At 40.3% G+C, this 19,165-nt stretch overlaps 1 protein-coding gene across 3 annotated transcripts in view; it reads left to right on the top strand.

The window, feature by feature from the left end:
- The window catches only part of LOC138841231 (adenylosuccinate synthetase isozyme 2), a 37,982-nt gene that overhangs the window by 7,844 nt on the left and 10,973 nt on the right, over positions 1-19,165 (top strand). For all 3 annotated transcript variants that reach the window (XM_070041936.1, XM_070041935.1, XM_070041937.1), the window contains exons 2-11: positions 1,393-1,495; positions 3,390-3,458; positions 5,282-5,332; positions 9,501-9,567; positions 9,945-10,052; positions 12,193-12,274; positions 13,434-13,560; positions 14,898-15,052; positions 15,947-16,071; positions 17,109-17,206. In XM_070041936.1, coding sequence (XP_069898037.1) covers positions 1,393-1,495; positions 3,390-3,458; positions 5,282-5,332; positions 9,501-9,567; positions 9,945-10,052; positions 12,193-12,274; positions 13,434-13,560; positions 14,898-15,052; positions 15,947-16,071; positions 17,109-17,206 — 985 coding nt within the window. The remainder of the gene's footprint in view (positions 1-1,392; positions 1,496-3,389; positions 3,459-5,281; positions 5,333-9,500; positions 9,568-9,944; positions 10,053-12,192; positions 12,275-13,433; positions 13,561-14,897; positions 15,053-15,946; positions 16,072-17,108; positions 17,207-19,165) is intronic.

Below are 19,165 nucleotides of genomic sequence, written 5' to 3'. Positions count from 1 at the left end.
TGTAGATAAATATTTACTTCTTGAAGTGTTTTTGTTGGGACTTAGTTTCCCAGCATTATTGTGTACTCAGGATTGGTGATGATTTAATGAAAAGTGACAGCAAGAAATATAATTTTGAGTGGTATTTCTTACTTGTGTACTTCTAGTTTATTGTTTACTTGCAATGGCTTGCTAATATGATGTATAAGTTTCAGCATCACTTAACTTGTGTTTTCTTCTGTGCTTTTTTAACCTAAAAGGAAAATTATCTGGTCACTTAGTCTTCTCTGAACATAATTTTTATAATTTGGCACTTAAATTTTATTGACTATGTAGACAAAATCTTTGAAGAATGGAAAATTCACCATAGCCTTATGCTGTGATTCTGAACAGTAAAGATTCCCCAATAAGCCAGATGTAGTAGGATATTCCTGAAATTCCAGCAGGAAAGAGAGTCAGGGATGATGCGTTGCAGGTCTACAGAGTAAGCTCAAGGTGGGCCTTAGCTATCTGATAAGATGTTGCTCAGAAGTCTCTAAGAAAAGAAGATCCCCTGACCTTACCCAGATATGAGCAGGTTCTAGGGATCTGTCGGTGGCCAAAGACATAAGGCTAATGTACAAATTAGAGCATTAGGATAACTAATATTTAAGTCCATGTACAAATACAGATTTCAGATCATGAAGTTTCATGACACACTCTAAGGATGGTGAGAATTAAGTGAATATTTAAATCAAGTTAGTGTAACCATAAAGATGACCTTTTTCTATCTTAGAGAAAATTTTAAAAATGTATTATCTTTAAGTAGTTGTATAAAGGAGTTGCCATTCAAGAAAGCAATTTATGAATATAGTTTTGTCTTGAGAGAAATTTTTGTATATGTTAAAATATCATTAGTAATTTGATTACTATATATTCTCTTTACTGCCAAAGGCAGACAAATAAATGAATTTTAAACTTTTTCACTTTTTTTTCCTAAATTGCCTTCCAGAAACTTGAATGCTCCAATTTCTAAGTCCTTGTAGGGTTATCTGGCAAATATAATACAGTGGAGAAAGAACCTAACAAAACCAAGCCTCTTTTTTTTTTTTTAATAAATCATCAATTAGCTCTATAAGAGGTTTCATTTCCCTGGTTCATATTTGTATACAATGTATCATGCTCACCATAGCCAGCACTCTCCCTCATCCTTCCTCCTTGCTTCCCTAACCTATCTCAGGTTTTGCTTTTCCATGTTAACAAATGGACATAAAGTATTTTCAAGCCAAACCTTTCATGGATCAATTTACAATGCAGAATATTTGGCTTCTGTAAGTTATGTTGACATTCTAGCAGGTATTCCTTAATTTTATTAGTTAATTTGGAAGGAGATACATTACTTACTGTCACACTTAGTTTTCCCTTATATTTCAGGGAGGAAATAATGCTGGCCATACAGTTGTTGTAGATTCTGTGGAATATGATTTCCATCTTTTACCCAGTGGAATAATTAATCCAAATGTTACTGCATTCATTGGTAAGTATTGGAATGGAACTACTTGGAGATTGATGGTGGTATTTATTTTCATGTAAAAGCTGATTTCAATCATCATTAGACTGTGATTCACTGCTACTTTGTTAATTTGACCATAATGCCTTCTAGAATGTGCCTAAGACTGGCTATTTGCAACTCTTCTGATTTTCCAGCAGTGATATGTTCCTTGATGCCTGCTTGGGTACATCTGTGATCAGTGGCAACCTTAATTCTTTTTCTTTTCTTTCGTCTTTTTTTTTTTGCCAGTCCTGGGGCTTGAACTCAGGGCCTAGGCACTGTCCCTGAGTTTCTTTTGCTCAAGGTCAGCACTCCACCGCTTGAGCCACAGTGCCACTTCCAGCCTTTTCTGTTTATGAATCAAACCCAGGGCTTCATGCATACTAGGCAAGTACTCTGCCACTAAGCCACATTCCCAGCTAACACTTTTAAGTCTTTTGTTTATTTATTTTTTTTGTGGGTCCTGGGCCTTGAACTCTGGCCCTGGGCACTGTCCATCAGCTCTTCAGCTCAAGGCGAGTGCTCTACCACTTGAGCCATAGCACCACAATAGGTTTTCTAAGTGGTTTATTGGAGATAAAAGAGTCTCAGGGAGTTTCCTGCCTGGGCTGGCTTTGAACTGTGATTCTCAGATCTCAGCCTCCTGAGTAGCTAGGATTACAGGTGTGAGCCACCAAAGCCTGGCTACAATCTTAATTCTTTTTTTTTTTTTTTTTTTGTCGTGGGGCTTGAACTCTGGGCCATAGTACTGTCCCTCAACTCTTCAGCTCAAGGCAAGCGCTCTACCACTTGAGCTACAGTGCCACTTCGGTTTTCTGAGCAATTTATTGGAGATAAGAGTTTCACGAACTTTCATGCCCAGGCTGGCTTTGAACCACGATCCTCAGATCTCAGCCTCCTGAGTAGCTAGGATTACAGGCATGAGCCACCAGTGCCCGGCTTAATCTTAATTCTTTAAAGAAGTAATGGAACATCAAATCAGTTTTCTAAATATTTTTACTGCAAGAAGATTTGGTTCTGAGCCCTTACAACAAGTGACGCCCTCTGCTATTTTCAATTGTTTCATCTTTAAAAATTTTAATCACGGGGCTGGGAAGGTGGCTCAGTGGTAGAGCGCTTGCCTCGCATGCATGAGGCCCTGGGTTTGATTCCTCAGCACCACATAAGCAGGAAAAAAAAGCCGGAAGTGGTGCTGTGGCTCAAGTGGTAGAGTGCTAGCCTTGAGCTGAAGAGCTGAGGGACAGCGCCCAGGCCCAGAGTTCAGGCCCCACGACCAGACCCCCCCCCCCCAAAAAAAAAAATTTTAATCACATCAAGTTGATTTTATAATTATTAGTAGAATGTGATTCCCTAATTGATGGACATTGATCTTGTTTCTACTGTGACTAAAACTATAGTTTTTCAAAATAATATTTCAAACAAACTTCAAGTTCTGTTGAGTATAATTTTAGTGTTTATATTCAGTATATTGTATTGTATTATTTGTTTACATTACACTACTGTTTAAAACCCCAAATAATTTCTTTATTTTTATTTATTTTTTTATTGTGAAAATACTGTACAGAGGGGTTACAATTACATGGGCAAGATAATGAGTACATTTCTTATCAAACATTGTAGCCTCCTCCTTTGTTTCCCTTTCCCATCCCTTCCCATCCTCTACCCCCCCCCCCCCCCGCCCCGCACCAAAGTTGTAAAGTTTGTAAAACCCCAAATAATTTCTGAGTACGTCCTGGTTACTCAGAATGTTCTAATCATCATTATCCTATGCTTCTGTTCTAGTTAAACGATTATCATCAGTGTCTATGTTTGCATATTCTATATATGTATGCATTGTAAGTACAGATGTTTAAAGTGGAAGGTTGTGTGTTTGCTTTAGGAAATGGTGTGGTAATTCATCTGCCTGGATTGTTTGAAGAAGTAGAGAAAAACGTTCAAAAAGGAAAAGGTATGGAAGAGCCAGTCCAGCGGTTAAGCTGTCGTTTTCTTCTATTAGCAGAGAAGTAACATTTCTGTCTTGTACTTCAATTTTTAGGTTATTATAGAGCAATTTTAGGTCATTTACTAAATTTCATTCATTATAAAATTTTAAACAACATGAGACATCTCATAATAATACCTTTATGTAGGTCTCAGATTTTTGTGCATTGGTTGGTCACTTGCAAACTTGACCTTACGGTGTCTAGAATGTATGAGTGCTTGACAGGACTCTCGGGAATTCCCCAGTTGCCTAGATCATGAGTGCTCCCTCAGGCTGATGACCAGGGTGACAGAGGTTGTTTCTATTCAAGCGAGGGGCATTGCTGCTTCTGTGCAGTGTATCCGTCCATCCCCATCCCCTTTCTGTTAAGCCGCCTCTTTACGATGGGAGGAGAATTTGACACTCATTGTATAGTTTCCCCTTAGAGTTTAAAGTACTCAGCTTGCTGATGTTAAAGTATGTTGTCTGCCCTGAACTGTCTTTAACTATTCTGTCTGGCTGCAGAACCTACTGTCTCTCTTGTCCTCCCTCCATCAGGACCTGTGTCTTGTGCGGCCCCCGTAGGGTTCCCGTGCTTGGCTCTGCTGGCCTTGGTGGCTGACTCACCTGCTGCATCCTCTCCCCTGAGGCTTTGTAATCCTGACCTTAGAACAGGCCCTACCGAGCTCAGCTAGTAGCTTACCTTGTAGTGTACTACCGGGGAGGCTCTCCTTAGTCTATAAAGAATTAACTTCCAAAACAAATCTTGGATATTACTGACAATAATTCTTTACTAATTTTAATTTTTTTTTTAGTTTTTAATTCTTATGATATGTTAATCAAACCCAGATACCTGTGCATGGCAAAAGCTTTTTCTCTACATCTGTCCCTCCATCTATTTTTATTTTTATTTTGGTATTACTGAGGCTTGAACTCAGGGCTTTTGTGCTTGCTAGGTAGGGTTTCAACCACTTGACCCATACCCTGGCCCTGTTGTTTTAGTTATTTTTCTTGTGTGGTCTTAATGTGTTTACTTAGGTCAGCCTTGGACTACTGTCCTTCTACCTGTATGCCTCTACCTTAGCTTGGATTATAGGTGCACACCAGCTTGTTGGTTAGTGGGGGGTTGTTTCTCACTAATATTTTGCATAAGAAAGTTCAGTGAACACTTAAGAGGGGTTCAGGATACTGGGAGAATAGAAAGTAATAGAGGATTATTCTGAACAAAACAACACATATGCAGGTCTGAAATACCATAGTGAAACCCCTCAGTGCAGTTAATATACAGTTAATGAATGACAGAAAAGTTAAGCTGGTCCAGGTTGTGGTGGGGGACACAGCAGCAATGTGGAGGGCTAAGGAAGAAGGTGAATTGGGATGAATGAAAGGTGAGTGTAGCCAACTGAAACTGTTTAATTGTTTTAAAGGGAGGAGGATGGGGCGGGGGAGTAACGAGGGGAAGTGTACAGAAATACATTTTTATTATGTGTGGAAATGTCACAGGGAACACCCCCTTATTCATCTAATGTATGCTAATTTTTAAAAAAGTTTTAAAAATAACAAAAGCGAAAGTGGTTGGTGTGACCCAATAAAGGACCTTTCTAACAAGTGCGAGGCCCTGAGTTTAAATTCCAGAACTGCTCAAAGAAAGTAAATTTTTATATTGAATAAATGTTAGATGAGAAACTTGTTGAACATATTTCTGTGCAGAAAAAAAGCTAACAGGATTGGTTAGACATTCCATAAAGTTAAATTTAGAAACTGTTACATAAAATGTTTGAGAAAATGTATCTTTTCTTCTCTTTCTTTAGGTCTAGAAGGCTGGGAAAAAAGACTTGTCATATCTGACCGAGCTCATATTGGTATGGAGGACATTTATTTATTTCAACTATCTATTATAAAATTTTCAAGTGAAATCATTTATAATTAATTTATTTTAGTCTTATTTAACTTTAGAAGGATGGATTATGGTAGAGTTCCAAACATATGAGATCTTTCTGATTTTTTTTTCTTGTTTTGACAAGGGCTAGGCTGAAATAACACCTATTTCTGAAGACAGAATTAAGATTAGCAAAGGAATAACAGGTTTTTAAAAGGCACCTATGTTTCTATTAAAGAACAAGCCATATCAAATTACAAAGCACATATATGCATAGAGTAAAACTCCTGTTAGAGTACCTCTACCCTTTGGCAAATCTTTAGAATGACTCAGTGCCTACAATGTAATAATTACTGCCTTTTATCCAGTTTAATCTCTATTGATTAGAATAAACTAGATTAGAATTAACTGCTACCAGTAAATTTTGGCTTATCTTCCCTGTTACTCTTTCTGAACTGGTGGGATTGTTAATTAGCTGTTGTATAGTTAAGAGACTAGCCAAAAGAGAATAGTAACTGTAAACCATGTAAGAATCTTCTATATGATTGATCTGAACTGAAACTATTTAAATTCATATGTAGCCTCAGGCAATAGCAGCTAAAGATTTAGTATTGACCTTTATTTAAGTGGCAACCTTGTCACAGTTTTCAAAAAATGTCTCAATCAAGTATAAAAATCAGATAGTAGGGCTGGGAAGGTGGCTTAGTGGTAGAGCACTTGCCTTGCATGCTCGAGGCCCTGGGTTCGATTCCTCAGCACCACATAAGCAAAAAGAAAAAAGCCGGAAGTGGCACTGTGGCTCAAGTGGTAGAGTGCTAGCCTTGAGCTGAAGAGCTGAGGGACAGCACCCAGGCCCAGAGTTCAGGCCCCATGACCGGACCCAAAAAAAAAAAAAAATCAGGTAGTAGTGTCTTCAGAAATAGCTAGACAGACTTAGAGCCTAGGAATAATATTAGTAACCAATAAAATAACTTATTTGAAGTAAACTACTGATATTAGCATATAGTTAACACTCTATTGGGCTTCTTAATAAGTGAAATTTAAAAACAATTCAGTGTTGTCACTGCAAAATATCTTTACATGAGTGTCATTGCCCTAGGTGTTCTCTGAGTGGGCTGGTTATCTTTGTACTTCACGCAGGACTTTGAGAGCTATTTGTCAGTATGAGCCTGTAAAATCTCCAAAACACCAGGCAGGGCTGTTCACCCTCCTCTGTGCCGATGCTCCTGCCATGGCTTGACGACACGGTACAGCTCGACATGGCTTAGTGTTGTGACAAGTTACTTAGCTGCTTTTACTCTTACCAGGCAGCCAGAGGCAGCGTTCATGCAGAAAGACCCGAGATCCAGGGTAGCAGCAAAGTAGTTGACTTATGCCATGACAAATAGAAATTCTTGTTATTTTATTTATATTTTTATTGTTCCTTTAATAATAGTTTTTCCTTTACCACAAATGTCTTTAAAAACATTTCTGGGTGGCTGGGAAGGTGGCTCAGTGGTAGAGCTCTTGCCTTGCATGTATGAGGCCCTGGGTTCGATTCCTCAGCACCAAATAAGCAGAAAAAAAAAAAAGCTGGAAGTGGCGCTGTGGCTCAAGTGGTAGAGTGCTAGCCTTGAGCTGAAGAGCTGAGGGACAGCACCCAGGCCCAGAGTTCAGGCCCACGACTGGACTAAAAAAAACCCAAAAAACAAAAAACATTTCTGATGCTGGGCACCAGTGGCTCATGCCTGTAATCCTAGCTACTTAGGAGGCTGAGATCTGAGAATCACGGTTCAAAGCCAGCCTGAGCAGGAAAATCCGTGAGACTCTTATCTCCAGTAAGACTCTAGAAAACCAGAAGTGGCGCTGTGGCTCAAGTGGTAGAGCTAGCGCGGGCCTTGAACTGAAGAGCACAGGGACAATGCCCAAGCCCAGAGTTCAAGCCCCACTACCGACCCCCCCCCAAAAAAAAATTTCTGATGGAGGTGGATTGATCCTAGACACGAACTCAGACTAAAATTTAGATGTTAGTAATAATACGTGTGATATATATTTTTATATTCAAGCCCCATGACCAACAATAAAGAGTTGAGTCTTCATTGTTTAAGCATTTGTTATATTATCTGTACTGCTAGCTTATTATATATACTTATTTACACATTTAGTAGGTGCTTTAGGATTCACAATATACATCCTTAACAAAATCTACCTTCAAAGAATATTTGACTTGAAAGATTCTTCCAATAGCTTGATTCCATGTCCTTGTCTACTGTTGTGCTATTGTAATTTATTTCATGACTACCTTATGTTGTAAACTCCACAGTACATTATTAATATCTTTGCTTTGAATTGTCTATTTAAAGATTTTAAGAGTAAATTGTTGACCACTTCTCTTTTTTTTTTTTTTTGGGTCCTATCTTGGGGCCTGAACTCTGGGCCTGGGTGCTGTCCCTCAACTCTTCAGCTCAAGGCTAGCACTCTACCACTTGGGCCACAGCGTCACTTCCGGCTTTTTTCTTTTTTTTTTTGCTTATGTGGTGCTGAAGAATCAAACCCAGGGCCTCAGGCATGCAAGGCAAGCGCTCTATCACTGAGCCACCTTCCCAGCCCTGTTGACCACTTCTGTACATTGTCGACATATTTAAGCAACTGATGCAAGGATTCCTTTTCTTTTTTCTTTTCTTTTCTTTTTTTTTTTTGTCGGTCGTGGGGCTTGAACTCTGGGGTTGGGCGCTGTTCCTATACTCTTCAGCTCAAGGCGAGCACTCTACCACTTGAGCCACAGTGCCACTTATAGCTTCTTCTGAGTAGTTTATTGGAGATACAAGTCTCACGAACTTTCCTACCTAGCTGGCTTTGAGCAGTGATCCTCAGATATAGGATTACTAGGTGTGAACCACCAGCACCTGGCTATGTAATTTTAAGAATGTTATGTTTACCTAATTATGTGTCACCAGTACAAGTATTTGGTTTATTGTATAATTTTAAATGACATAATGGAAATTTAAAATCCCTGTCAAGCTCTGCTAGTAAGAGCATCAGATCCTTGCTGATTATCCAAAGCTGTGGCTATCATTGTGCCAAACAAGAGAGCTTGTCATAGTATCTGAAAAGCAGGAGACTAGGGGACTGTGCTTCTAGGCCAAGTTTCATGGAATCAGTCAAGTTTCATTGTCCAGAAGTTCACTGTTCTTCCAGTGCTACTTCTATGTATGTTTAGAAGGTCTTTCACAAAAACTACCATTACTTCCAAGATCCTTACATCAGTCCTTCTGTTTAACATCTCTACATCTCAACTTCTTAATTTGGAAACAGTAACTTCATTAGTGAAAAGAAATCATATACTAAGAACCATTGAGTTGTACACTTAAAATGGGCTAGGTGAGTTTTGTTGCTAAATTCTATTTCCAGATAGCTGTTTTTTTTTGTGTGTGTGTGGGTCATGGGGCTTGAATTCTGGGCTTGGGTGCTGTCCCTCAGCTCTTCAGCTCAAGGCGAGCGCTCTACCACTTGAGCTACAGCGCCACTTCCGGTTTTCTAGTGGTTTATTGGAGATAGGAGGTCACGGTCTTTCCTGCCCGGGCTGGCTTTGAACCAAGATTCTCAGATCTCAGCCTCCTGAGTAGCTAAGATTACAGGCGTGAGCCACCGGCGCCCGGCCAGATAGCTGTTTTTTAAAAAAAATCTTAGCTACCTGTTCAGGGACCAGAATTCTAGTGCTGCGTCATCATAACACTAGCCATAAATTCAATGAGTAAATATTTGAGAACTTGTTGGCATAGGAAGTTAGCTAGTAGAATAAACTGATATTGTCTTAATACTTGTGAATCTTGGTGGTGGGAAGAGAATCTGAGTGTAGAAGGTGACATATTCCGCCTGGAGAAGCTTCTACATGCCTGATCCTCTGCAAATGGACCTTTAGAATTTTGGGTTGGGTGGTCCAAGATTGGACTATACTAAAGTCTATAATAGATAGCATAGGCATATTTTCAAGCTAATAGGCCAATTGGCTTTGTAATCTTATTCCTGCCATTACCGCTTGTTCAGATTTACCCATATAATTTGTCATAATGAGTTTTAAAGGATTTTGAACCTCTGTAATTTGAAGCACAATATGTTGTCTTGTGTCTTTATTTCCACAGCAACTTTGATTTTGTTTTATTTCTCCATAGTATTTGATTTTCATCAAGCAGCTGATGGCATCCAGGAACAACAAAGACAAGAGCAAGCAGGAAAAAAGTATGATTAAAAAATACATAATTTTATTGTTATTATTAACTTACTGTTTCAAAAGTCATGTAATGAACACATTTCTTTTTGGACAATGTCACCCCTTTGTTTGCCTTTCCCCAGTATGTTGTTTTTCCCTCCAATATGATTTTTTTTCTAATTTTAAAATTGTTTTGGTTGTAGTTTAAGAATGTCCATATCCTGATCAGGTTATGGATCAGGTTAGAAGTTTAAATAAATTTTTAATTCAGAGAAAACCAGTAGAATTATGAAAATTTATAAGAAATAGTATAAATAGGAAATAGTCATGTGAATTCATTCTTTGATCTTACTATAATACCTGCCATTGTCCTATAATTCAAAGCTTGTTATAATTTGTTTTCAAGTTTGGGTACCACAAAAAAGGGCATTGGCCCAGTTTATTCTTCCAAAGCTGCTCGGAGTGGACTTCGGATGTGTGATCTTGTATCTGACTTCAGTGGCTTCTCTGAGAGGTAATTAACTTGTGTTTCAAATTTGAAAGAACAAATGGATTTTTGTTTAACTTTGGCCAGGCACTGGTGGCTCACACCTATAATCCTAGCTACTCAGGAGACTGAGATCTGAGGATCACGGTTCAAAGCCAGCTTGGGTAGGAACATCTGTGAGACTCATCTCCAGTAAACCACCAGAAAACTGGAAGTGGTGCTATGGCTCAAGTGATGGAGTGCTAGCCTGAGCTGAATTGCTGAGGGACAGCACCCAGGCCCAGTTCAAGCCCCATGGCCGACCAAAAAAAAAAAAAAAAGTTTAACCCTGGAGTAAAGAAATAATAAAATCAGTATTCTAGTTAAGTTGTGATAGATTTTTAAAAGACGTCATTTAAATGCTGAAGTTATTTTTACCACCTTCTGACTGGGTCTTAATTTCAGATTTAGCTCATGAAAATCACATGGTAATGAGATAGGAATAATAGCACAAGAAGACAAGGCCAGATTGTGTTGAGGCTTGGTGTGTGAAATGGTTTCCTGAGGGCTGGGAAGGTGGCTCAGTGGTAGAGTGCTTGCCCTGCATGCATGAAGCCCTGGGTTCCTTCCATTCCTTAGCATCACATAAGCAGAAAAAGTCGAAGTGGCGCTGTGGCTCAAGTGGTAGAGTGCTTGCCTTGAGCTGAAGAGCTGAGGGACAGCGCCCAGGCCCAGAGTTCAGCCCCCATGACTGACCCCCCTTCACCCCCCCCCAAAAAAAATGGTTTCCTGAGAAACTGTGCCGAGGGCATACGTCCCACACCCCGGGGATTTGCAGATCAAAGACTGTCCTGTCCTCTCTCCAAACCAGTTAGCTCCCTAGCCCCCAGTAAATTATTCAAGTACCCTTTACACCAGAAATGCCGGCGAGATGGTGCTCTCTGTAGGAGCTGTCCAGTGGAAACGTGGTAACTAATCAGTGAGTGTCATCAAGGCCGGAGTGACGAGCTTGTTGCACACCTTTCTCTTAACACTGTGTGTGCACTGCAGGGCAGCTCCACTGACAGTCTTGAGCCAATGTGCAAGCACTTGCCTCTGACTCTCTTACATCATGTTAACCTTGCCCTTTGTTTTTGTTTTTTTTTTTTGTCCGTGGTGGGGCTTGAACTCTGGGCCTGGGCGCTGTCCCTGCACTCTCTAGCTCAAGGCAGGGACTCTACCGCTTGAGCCACAGCACCACTTCTGGTTTTCAAGTGGTTTATTGGAGATAAGAGTCTCATGGACTTTCCTTCCCTGGCTGGCTTTGAACCGCAATCCTCAGATCTCAGCCTCCTGAGTAGCTAGGATTATAGGCGTGAGCCACCGGCGCCCAGCTAGCCCTTTGGTTTTTTTACACAGTAAAAAATTAAAAGTAACTACAGATTTAAGTCTTTTAAGTCTTTTTGTGTTTTTACAGGTTTCAATCATTCTGTGTTTCTTTTCTCCCAGCATACACATTATGCTTAGTTTCAAACTTGAAAATAAGTATCCTGGGAGTATCATTTATTCATACAGCTGATTTCCTGTGTCAAATTTTATTTCTTTTTTTTGTTGTTGTTGTTTTTGGGTCCGGTCGTGGAGCTTGAGCTGTGGGCCTGGGCGCTGTCCCTCAGCTCTTCAGCTCAAGGCTAGTGCTCTACCACTTGAGCCACAGCGCCACTTCCGGCTTTTTTTCTTTTTGCTTATGTGGTGCTGGGGAATCGAACCCAGGGCCTCATGCATGCAAGGCAAGCACTCTACCACTGAGCCACCAGCCCAGCCCTCAAATTTTATTTCTCAAAAAACTATCTGTAGCTGGGCACTGTAGCTGGCTCCACTTGTAATCCTAGGATCTCAGGAGGCTGAGATGTGAGGACTTTGCCAAGGCAAAGTCTGTGAGACTCCTTATCGCCCATTAGTCACCAAAAAAGCTGAGGTGGATTTGTGGCTCAAGTGGAAGAGTGCTGGTCTTGAGCAAAAAAGCTGAGGGACAGTACCTAGGTCCTGGGTTCAAGCCCCAGAACCAGCACAAAGAAGAAAACAAAAACAACTATTTTGAGTTTGAGGAATAATTTGCTAGTAAGCCTACTTAAGCTCTACAGAAATCATTTGAATTGACTGTTCGAAATATTTTTTAAAGAGAGTGTTGTAATTTCTCTGCATTTCTTAGGTTCAAAGTTCTGGCTAACCAGTACAAATCTATATATCCTACTTTGGAAGTAGACATTGAAGGTGAATTACAGAAACTCAAGGTAACGCTTTCTGAGCTCTTTAATATGCTTAAAACATTTGGTTTCCAAATTGATAAGTAGATCTTTTAGTGAATCCAGTTTTATATAAAAACTGCCAAAAGAAATTTACCAGTTATGCCTGGACCTAGCATTTTTTGAGTTCTTGACTCAGTGTGGCTTAGATGGGACATTAGATGGAGCAGGAGTGGGACGTGCATGTAATGACAGGTAATTTAGCTTTTGTTCTGGGGTATGAAGAGCTGTTGGTTCATTCTGAGTAGACGAGAACCTAGACTTGCACTTACTATAGTATAGATCAGCAAAGGGGCAGTGTAGGATGATAAGAAAACTAACCAGCCCACTTAGGAGTGGTGATCCCTAGTCAGTTTCCTTAGCATTGTATTTCTAAAAAAAAAAAAAGAGTAAAATAACTGGGCATAGGTGAGGCTCCCTACTGGCAAATTTTAGGTGTCAGTGGTGCTTAAATTAGATAGCAGTGTGGAGACTACAGTTATTGGTGAACTGTGTGTATGCTAATTAACAGCATCATTTCCAGGAGGCTACAGACTATATGCTGTTCTAGAATAGTCTTCACTGAATAGCCCGTATTTACAAATTAAAAAATATTTCAAAAATATTAGGTATTTGTAATTGTTTAGAAAGTAGACTAGCATCTTCTTTTTGTTCTATTATGCAACAATATTTTAAATTTATTATTCGCAACTTGGAAATAATTTATGTGCCTAAGTATGGGTATGGCTTTTCAGGTCTACTTATACATCTTCCATGTGAATGTGAAGTAGATGAAGAATAGTAAGTGGAATTGGGTAACTTCTTACCCAATTCTAATAGGTGATAGGTGTTCCTGTTTTTTGTTTTGTTCTGTTTTTTTTTTTTTTTCTTAATGATGCTGTACAACTTGAGCAATGCTTCTAGTTCCAGCTGTTCTGGTTAATTGGAGATAGGAGTCTCCAAGTTTGTCTACCGGGCTGGCTCCACAGCCCAGTTCTCAGATTGTAGCTTCCTGAGTAACTAGGATTATAGGTGTGAACTATTGGTGCCCAGCTCTACTCTGCATTCATCAGTTTTCACTGTTACAAAGTCAGGTAATTATACTTATACTGGTTATTTTGTGAATACATTGGTGTACATGGAAACTGGTTTTTGTTTTTGTGCATAGGGTTATATGGAAAGGATTAAACCAATGGTGAGAGATGGAGTTTATTTCCTATATGAGGCCCTACATGGACCACCAAAGAAAATCTTGGTAGAAGGTGCAAATGCAGCACTGTTAGATATTGATTTTGGTAAGTGACACTGTGATTCATAGGGAGCCTGACTGAACCTAAAGTACTTAAGATGTAAATAATTCATGTGAGCACCAGGGAGCTCCAAGGTGATGCTTTTAGCTTGTGCTTAGGCACAGTGGAAGTTTGTCATCTTATGCCAAGATTTTTAAAGGAATATTGTAGGAAACACAATATGTGTGTTAGATTTGGTACTTCACTGGGGGGGAGGGGAATGCAGTCATCTTGAATTGGTGGATTTGGAATTCTATAAATGGTAAAGTTATTAGTTGGCTCATTAATTCAAAGTCTCATTTCTCTGTAATAGTAAAATAAGACAAATTCAATGGAAGAATCTTATTCAACCTTTCTTTAAATAAATGTATAGTAGCCAGATGCTGGTGGCTCATGCCTGTAATCCTAGCTGCTGAAGAGGCTGAGATCTGAGGGTCATGGTTCAAAGCCAGCCTGGGCAGGAAAGTCAGTGAGACTCTTATCTCCAGTAAACTACCAGGAAACTGGAATTGGCATTGTGGTTCAAAAAAAAAAAAAAAAGAGAAGTATACACTAACATGCATATTGCTAGACTTATGAGAGCCTGTTTCCACTGAGCATGAGGCTTTATGAGTGGATTTAGAGTATCTTCTTCATCCCCAGAAGGTCAGTGCTTACCTTCTTCAAACCACTATCCCTCTTATTTATTGGTGGTAACTTTATTGGTGATTGCATCCATTCATAATTATCCCAGATTATGCTGATTGTTCTCAGCTATGGCTGACACTTCACTGGCTTTTGACCCCTAATATACTAAAGTGAGTGCGTTTCTCTGTAATGGATATGGGCTTGTGATATTACATATGCATAGCCAGTCTGGAAGGAAAGTTGTGTCTCAGCTAGCAGAGTGAACAGTTAGTGTGAAGGAGGGAAAAAGTACACCATTCTTAACCATTCTTGTAATTTGAGATTATATGTGGCTTGACATCCAGAGCTGGGGATAATGTGGAATTCACATAATTCTTACTACGTTGCTGTCACTCCAGCTTGCTGCTGCACCTTAACTATTTATATGGGGAATTGGATCTGCTTGAAATGTAGGGGTTCTGTTCAAATGTATGAGTGGATTTCTGAGTGAGTGTCCACTGTAGAGCTGAGTCAGCATGCACCCACAGCTCCACTCTAGGGGAAGCTCTTCTTCCCTTAAAGCTCTCAACACAGAAGAAGACACTGAGGCTTGAGGCGGGCAGGGGCGGTTCTGCTCTGTCAGGTCTGTCAGAAGCCTGCAATATACTCAGGTGCAGAGTTGGTGAAGGCAATTCTGTTTGAAAGTGTGCTTATCTTAATGTTTGGTTCTGTTTTAGGGACTTACCCTTTTGTAACCTCGTCAAATTGTACGGTTGGAGGCGTTTGTACGGGTTTGGGTATGCCGCCTCGGAATGTTGGAGAAGTGTATGGTGTGGTGAAGGCTTATACCACTAGAGTTGGTATTGGCGCCTTCCCTACAGAACAGGACAATGTAAGTCTAGTTCTTAGAAAATCCAGTTAAAACTATGGAAAGAAAAAGGCATGCCTGTTGTAGGTTTTCCCCTTAATCAATTCTGGTTTCCTATGCCTTTCATTTAATATCAGACTATGGTCAGAACAATTGACTGGATTTGTCTATTACTTATTAATTACTTAGGCCTTAGCTTTCCACTGTTGTGACAAACTTCCTATGGAAACAAAGACAGGAAAGGTTCATTTTGGCTCATGGTTTTGGAGGTTTCAGTCCAAGGTCTGGCTCTGTTTCTGGGCCTGTAGTTAGACGAGCATTGAGACAAAGGGTGTGGTGGAGGAAAGCTGCCCACTTCAGGGCAGCCAGGAAGGCAGGAGGAGGCAGAGGCCAAGGAATCCGTAATAGTTTTCAGAGGCACACTCTTGGTGTACCTACTTCTTCAGTAACTCCATCTCCTAGCTGTCCATTCAGTTATGAGTTTATCAGTAGATTAATGCATTAATGCATTCATATAGTAATATATCTATTACTATATTAACATAATAAGTATTAATGTATAAATTAGTGCACTTGAACTAGTCATCTCTCAGTAGTACCACCAGCTGGGACCCAAGCCTTCAATACGTAAACCTTGAGGGGGGACACTTCATACACATGTGCAGAGCATAACAACTTATTTTAAATAGGTATAATTTAGCTGCTTTTTAAAAAATCTTGCAGTTTACACTTTACAAAGTTACCTATGTAGCATTAGATTTTGAAGCCAAAGGTGATCTGTTTACTGCCCTCAGATAAAATCTATCATCTCTGTGGAGTTTATCAGAAGAGGCTTTGGCTTATTATATAATGTACTATATTTCTCTAGGTGTATAGCATTGGCATCCTAATTTCTAAGTTCTGTTTTTCATTCTCTAGGAAATTGGAGAATTATTACAAACAAGAGGTATGGAATTTGGTGTCACTACTGGAAGGAAAAGAAGATGTGGTTGGCTGGACCTTGTTTCAATCAAATATGCTCATATGATCAATGGATTTACTGCGTGAGTGTTCTCCACATATTTTAAGGAAATCATAGGAGAGTTGTTGGCCAGGTTTGATTTTTGTGGAGTGCTGACTTAGGGTAAAGCCCTGGTAGAAAAATACCACTCCTAGTCTCCAAATCAAAATTGTAGTTCTAGGTAGAAGTAGAAGAAGAGAGACCCCAAGTTGTATTTCTAGCTCTCCAAAGTTGGCACAAAAGAATCACAATAGTCTGACATGTAAGAAAGTACAGAAGGCAAGCTAAGTAGGTTAGCTAGAAGAAATACAATGTATATCTAATTTTCACAGATTTTCCCTTAGAAACCTTTTTTGGGGGAAATTTCATGTATCATGAAGAGGTCTCTGTGATAGTTTCTTCATTCATTAAATTTTTTTTTTTTTTTTTTTTTTTTTTTTTTTTGGTCCGGTCCTGGGGCCTGAACTCTGGGCCTGGGCGCTGTCCCTCAGCTCTTCAGCTCAAGGCTAGCATTCTACCACTTGAGCCACTGCCACTTCCAGCTTTTTTCTTTTTGCTTATATGGTGCTGAGGAATCAAACCCAGGGCCTTATGCATGCAAGGCAAGCGCTCTACCACTGAGCCACCTTCCCAGCCCGTTTCTTCATTCATAATTCTGACCGGAAGGGTTGAAGTGCTGGTAAGATGGTAACCAGAAGGGAGGGCTAAGGGCATGTGTGAGAGTGTACTTGATCTTGTGGTCCCCATGTGGGTTGGTGATCTCTGTGTCCCAGAGCATGGCACAGAGTGCATCCATAACAACGCCTGGTGCCTCCCACAGTCAGTGTTGTCATAAGAAGCCTGAGCAAGAGTGGAGCTACCATTGAGGACTGTTGTCATCACTAGAAAGTAACTCAGTGGAAGAGTGTACATCAATGCATTGCTCTCTAGTGTTTTATGTATGACATGCCTTAAAATACAGTGCTAACCTGTTTTCAGAGTTGCTTTGGAACTTTGAACTTTGCAGTTTTCTCCTCCTGTCACATCAATCAGATAGGTATTAAGAGTGGATGTTTACCATTGCCTTTTCTTCAAAATTAGGTTGGCTCTTACCAAGTTGGACATTTTGGACATGTTTACAGAAATCAAAGTTGGAGTTGCTTACAAGTTAGATGGTGAAATAATACCTCATTTTCCAGGTACTCTTCCCTTAACCCCCCCCCCCCCCCACCTCCCCCAGTCTGTGTTTAAAGATTTATTTATTTTTGCCAGACTCGGGCTTAAACTCTGGGCCAGGGCCTGGGTGCTGTCCCTGAGCTTTTTTTGCTCAAGGCTAGCACTACCACTTGAGCCATAGTGCCACTTCCTGCCTTTTTTTTCTTTTCCTGAGCAATTTATTGGAGATAAGAGTCTCATGGACTTTCCTGCCCAGGTTGTCTTGGAACTGTGATCCTGAGATCTCAGTCTCCTGAGTAGCTAGGATTACAGTTGTGAGCCATTATTTACTGGCCTTAAAGATTTTCAAAGTCTGCTTTTCCATGATAACATTCCAGGGAAACAATATAGAGTTTCTAGCATGTTCCGACATTATGTTTGAAGATTAGAGAATTAAGGAATAGGTAAATCTGTGAAACCGGTGAGATCCTGCAAGCTGAAGTTGGGCCAAGATACCATTTATAATCTGGCCCTGTCACTAACAGGGGTGCTGTGGTTTCAGTGTCACTTTGATCCTTGTGTCTAAGTCTTTAGAATGCCTAGATGTCCTCTTTCCCAGTCATCTGCTGTTGTGTTGAATGGGGCAGAACCTCCATTTAGCTTTAGCCTCTCTGCCACTTGTGTGACGGTTGTGAAAACTAGTTTAGATTCTGAGGTTACTCGATAGTCTTTTTTTTTTTGGTCAGTCATGGGGCCTGAACTCTGGGCCTGGGTGCTGTCCCCAGCTCTTCAGCTTCAGGTTAGCGCCCTACCACTTGAGCCACAGCACCACTTCCAGCTTTTTCTGCTTATGTGGTGCTGAGGAATCAAACCCAGGGCCTCATGCATGCAAGGCAAGCACTCTACCACTGAGCCAACTTCCCAGCCCTGGTAGTCATTATTTTTTATTGGGACTTTATCCCCAGTCCCTTGATAACCCATCCTTAACTTCATTTTGAAGTGAAAGTTTCTTTTACAGACTGACTGATGGCCTTGTTGACTACTTGTCTGTCTTCCAACTGCTTTCTTCTCTGATGACTACCTTCTCTTAGCTGTCACCTTGATTGCTATACCCAATGCTAATGAAGCTCATCTTGTCTCTGAAGGAGGCATTGTGGCCTGGCTTTAAGTCTTTAGGGATTCTTTCATCAGGTCAGGTTTCTCCTATGTCAGGTTTCTTAGTCCTACAATAGCATCTCCTTCCATCAGCCCTGGAGTTTAGTCAGTCATCTCTGAACCCTTTTACAATACTGCTGCTGTTCTCACTGCTGCAGCTCATTACTGTGAGTTCAAAAGAGTTCCTTCTAGACAGACATTCCTGTGTTATCATCTGGTAAGTTCCTGGCCTCTTAAGTATTCTCTCTTTTCCTTTTGTGACAAGATATATGTACACACTCACACACTTTGATAATCCTCGTCATTATCTGTCCTTATTTTTCTTTGTCCTTCAGACTTGATACTTTCTAATGATTGGCTATATAGTTATTTAATGACTAGATTGTTTTTTAGAATTTCCATTTGTTTCTTTTTGGTTGTTGTTGTTGTTGGTCAGGGGCTTGAACTCTAGGCTTGGGCGCTGTCCTTACGCTCTTCAGACAGCACTCTTATCACTTAAGCCACAGTGCCACTTCCGGTTTTCTAGTGGTTTAATGGAGATAAGAGTCTCACAGACTTTCCTGTTCGGGATGGCTTTGAAACCACAATCCTCAGATCTCAGCCTCCTGAATAGCTAGGATTACAGGCATGAGCCACTAGCGCCCGGCTCTTGGTTCTGTTTTATACTTTGTTCCTTACTGGCATATTTCAGTAGTTCACATATTAACAATTTTTTGTTTTTTTTGGTCACTCGTGGGGCTTAAACTCTGGATGCCGTCCCTCAGTTCTTCAGCTCAAGGCTAGTGCCTAACACTTAAGCCACAGTATCACTTCCAGTTTTCTGATGGTTAATTGGAGATGAGAGTCTC

This window comes from Dipodomys merriami, unplaced genomic scaffold (genome assembly GCF_024711535.1).
Source record: "Dipodomys merriami isolate MVZ:Mamm:240054 unplaced genomic scaffold, mDipMer1.0.p SCAF_31, whole genome shotgun sequence".
In the NCBI taxonomy this organism is placed as follows: Eukaryota; Metazoa; Chordata; class Mammalia; order Rodentia; family Heteromyidae; genus Dipodomys; species Dipodomys merriami.
Note: the sequence above shows the minus strand (reverse complement) of the source record. Positions and strands in the feature narration are given on the sequence as shown.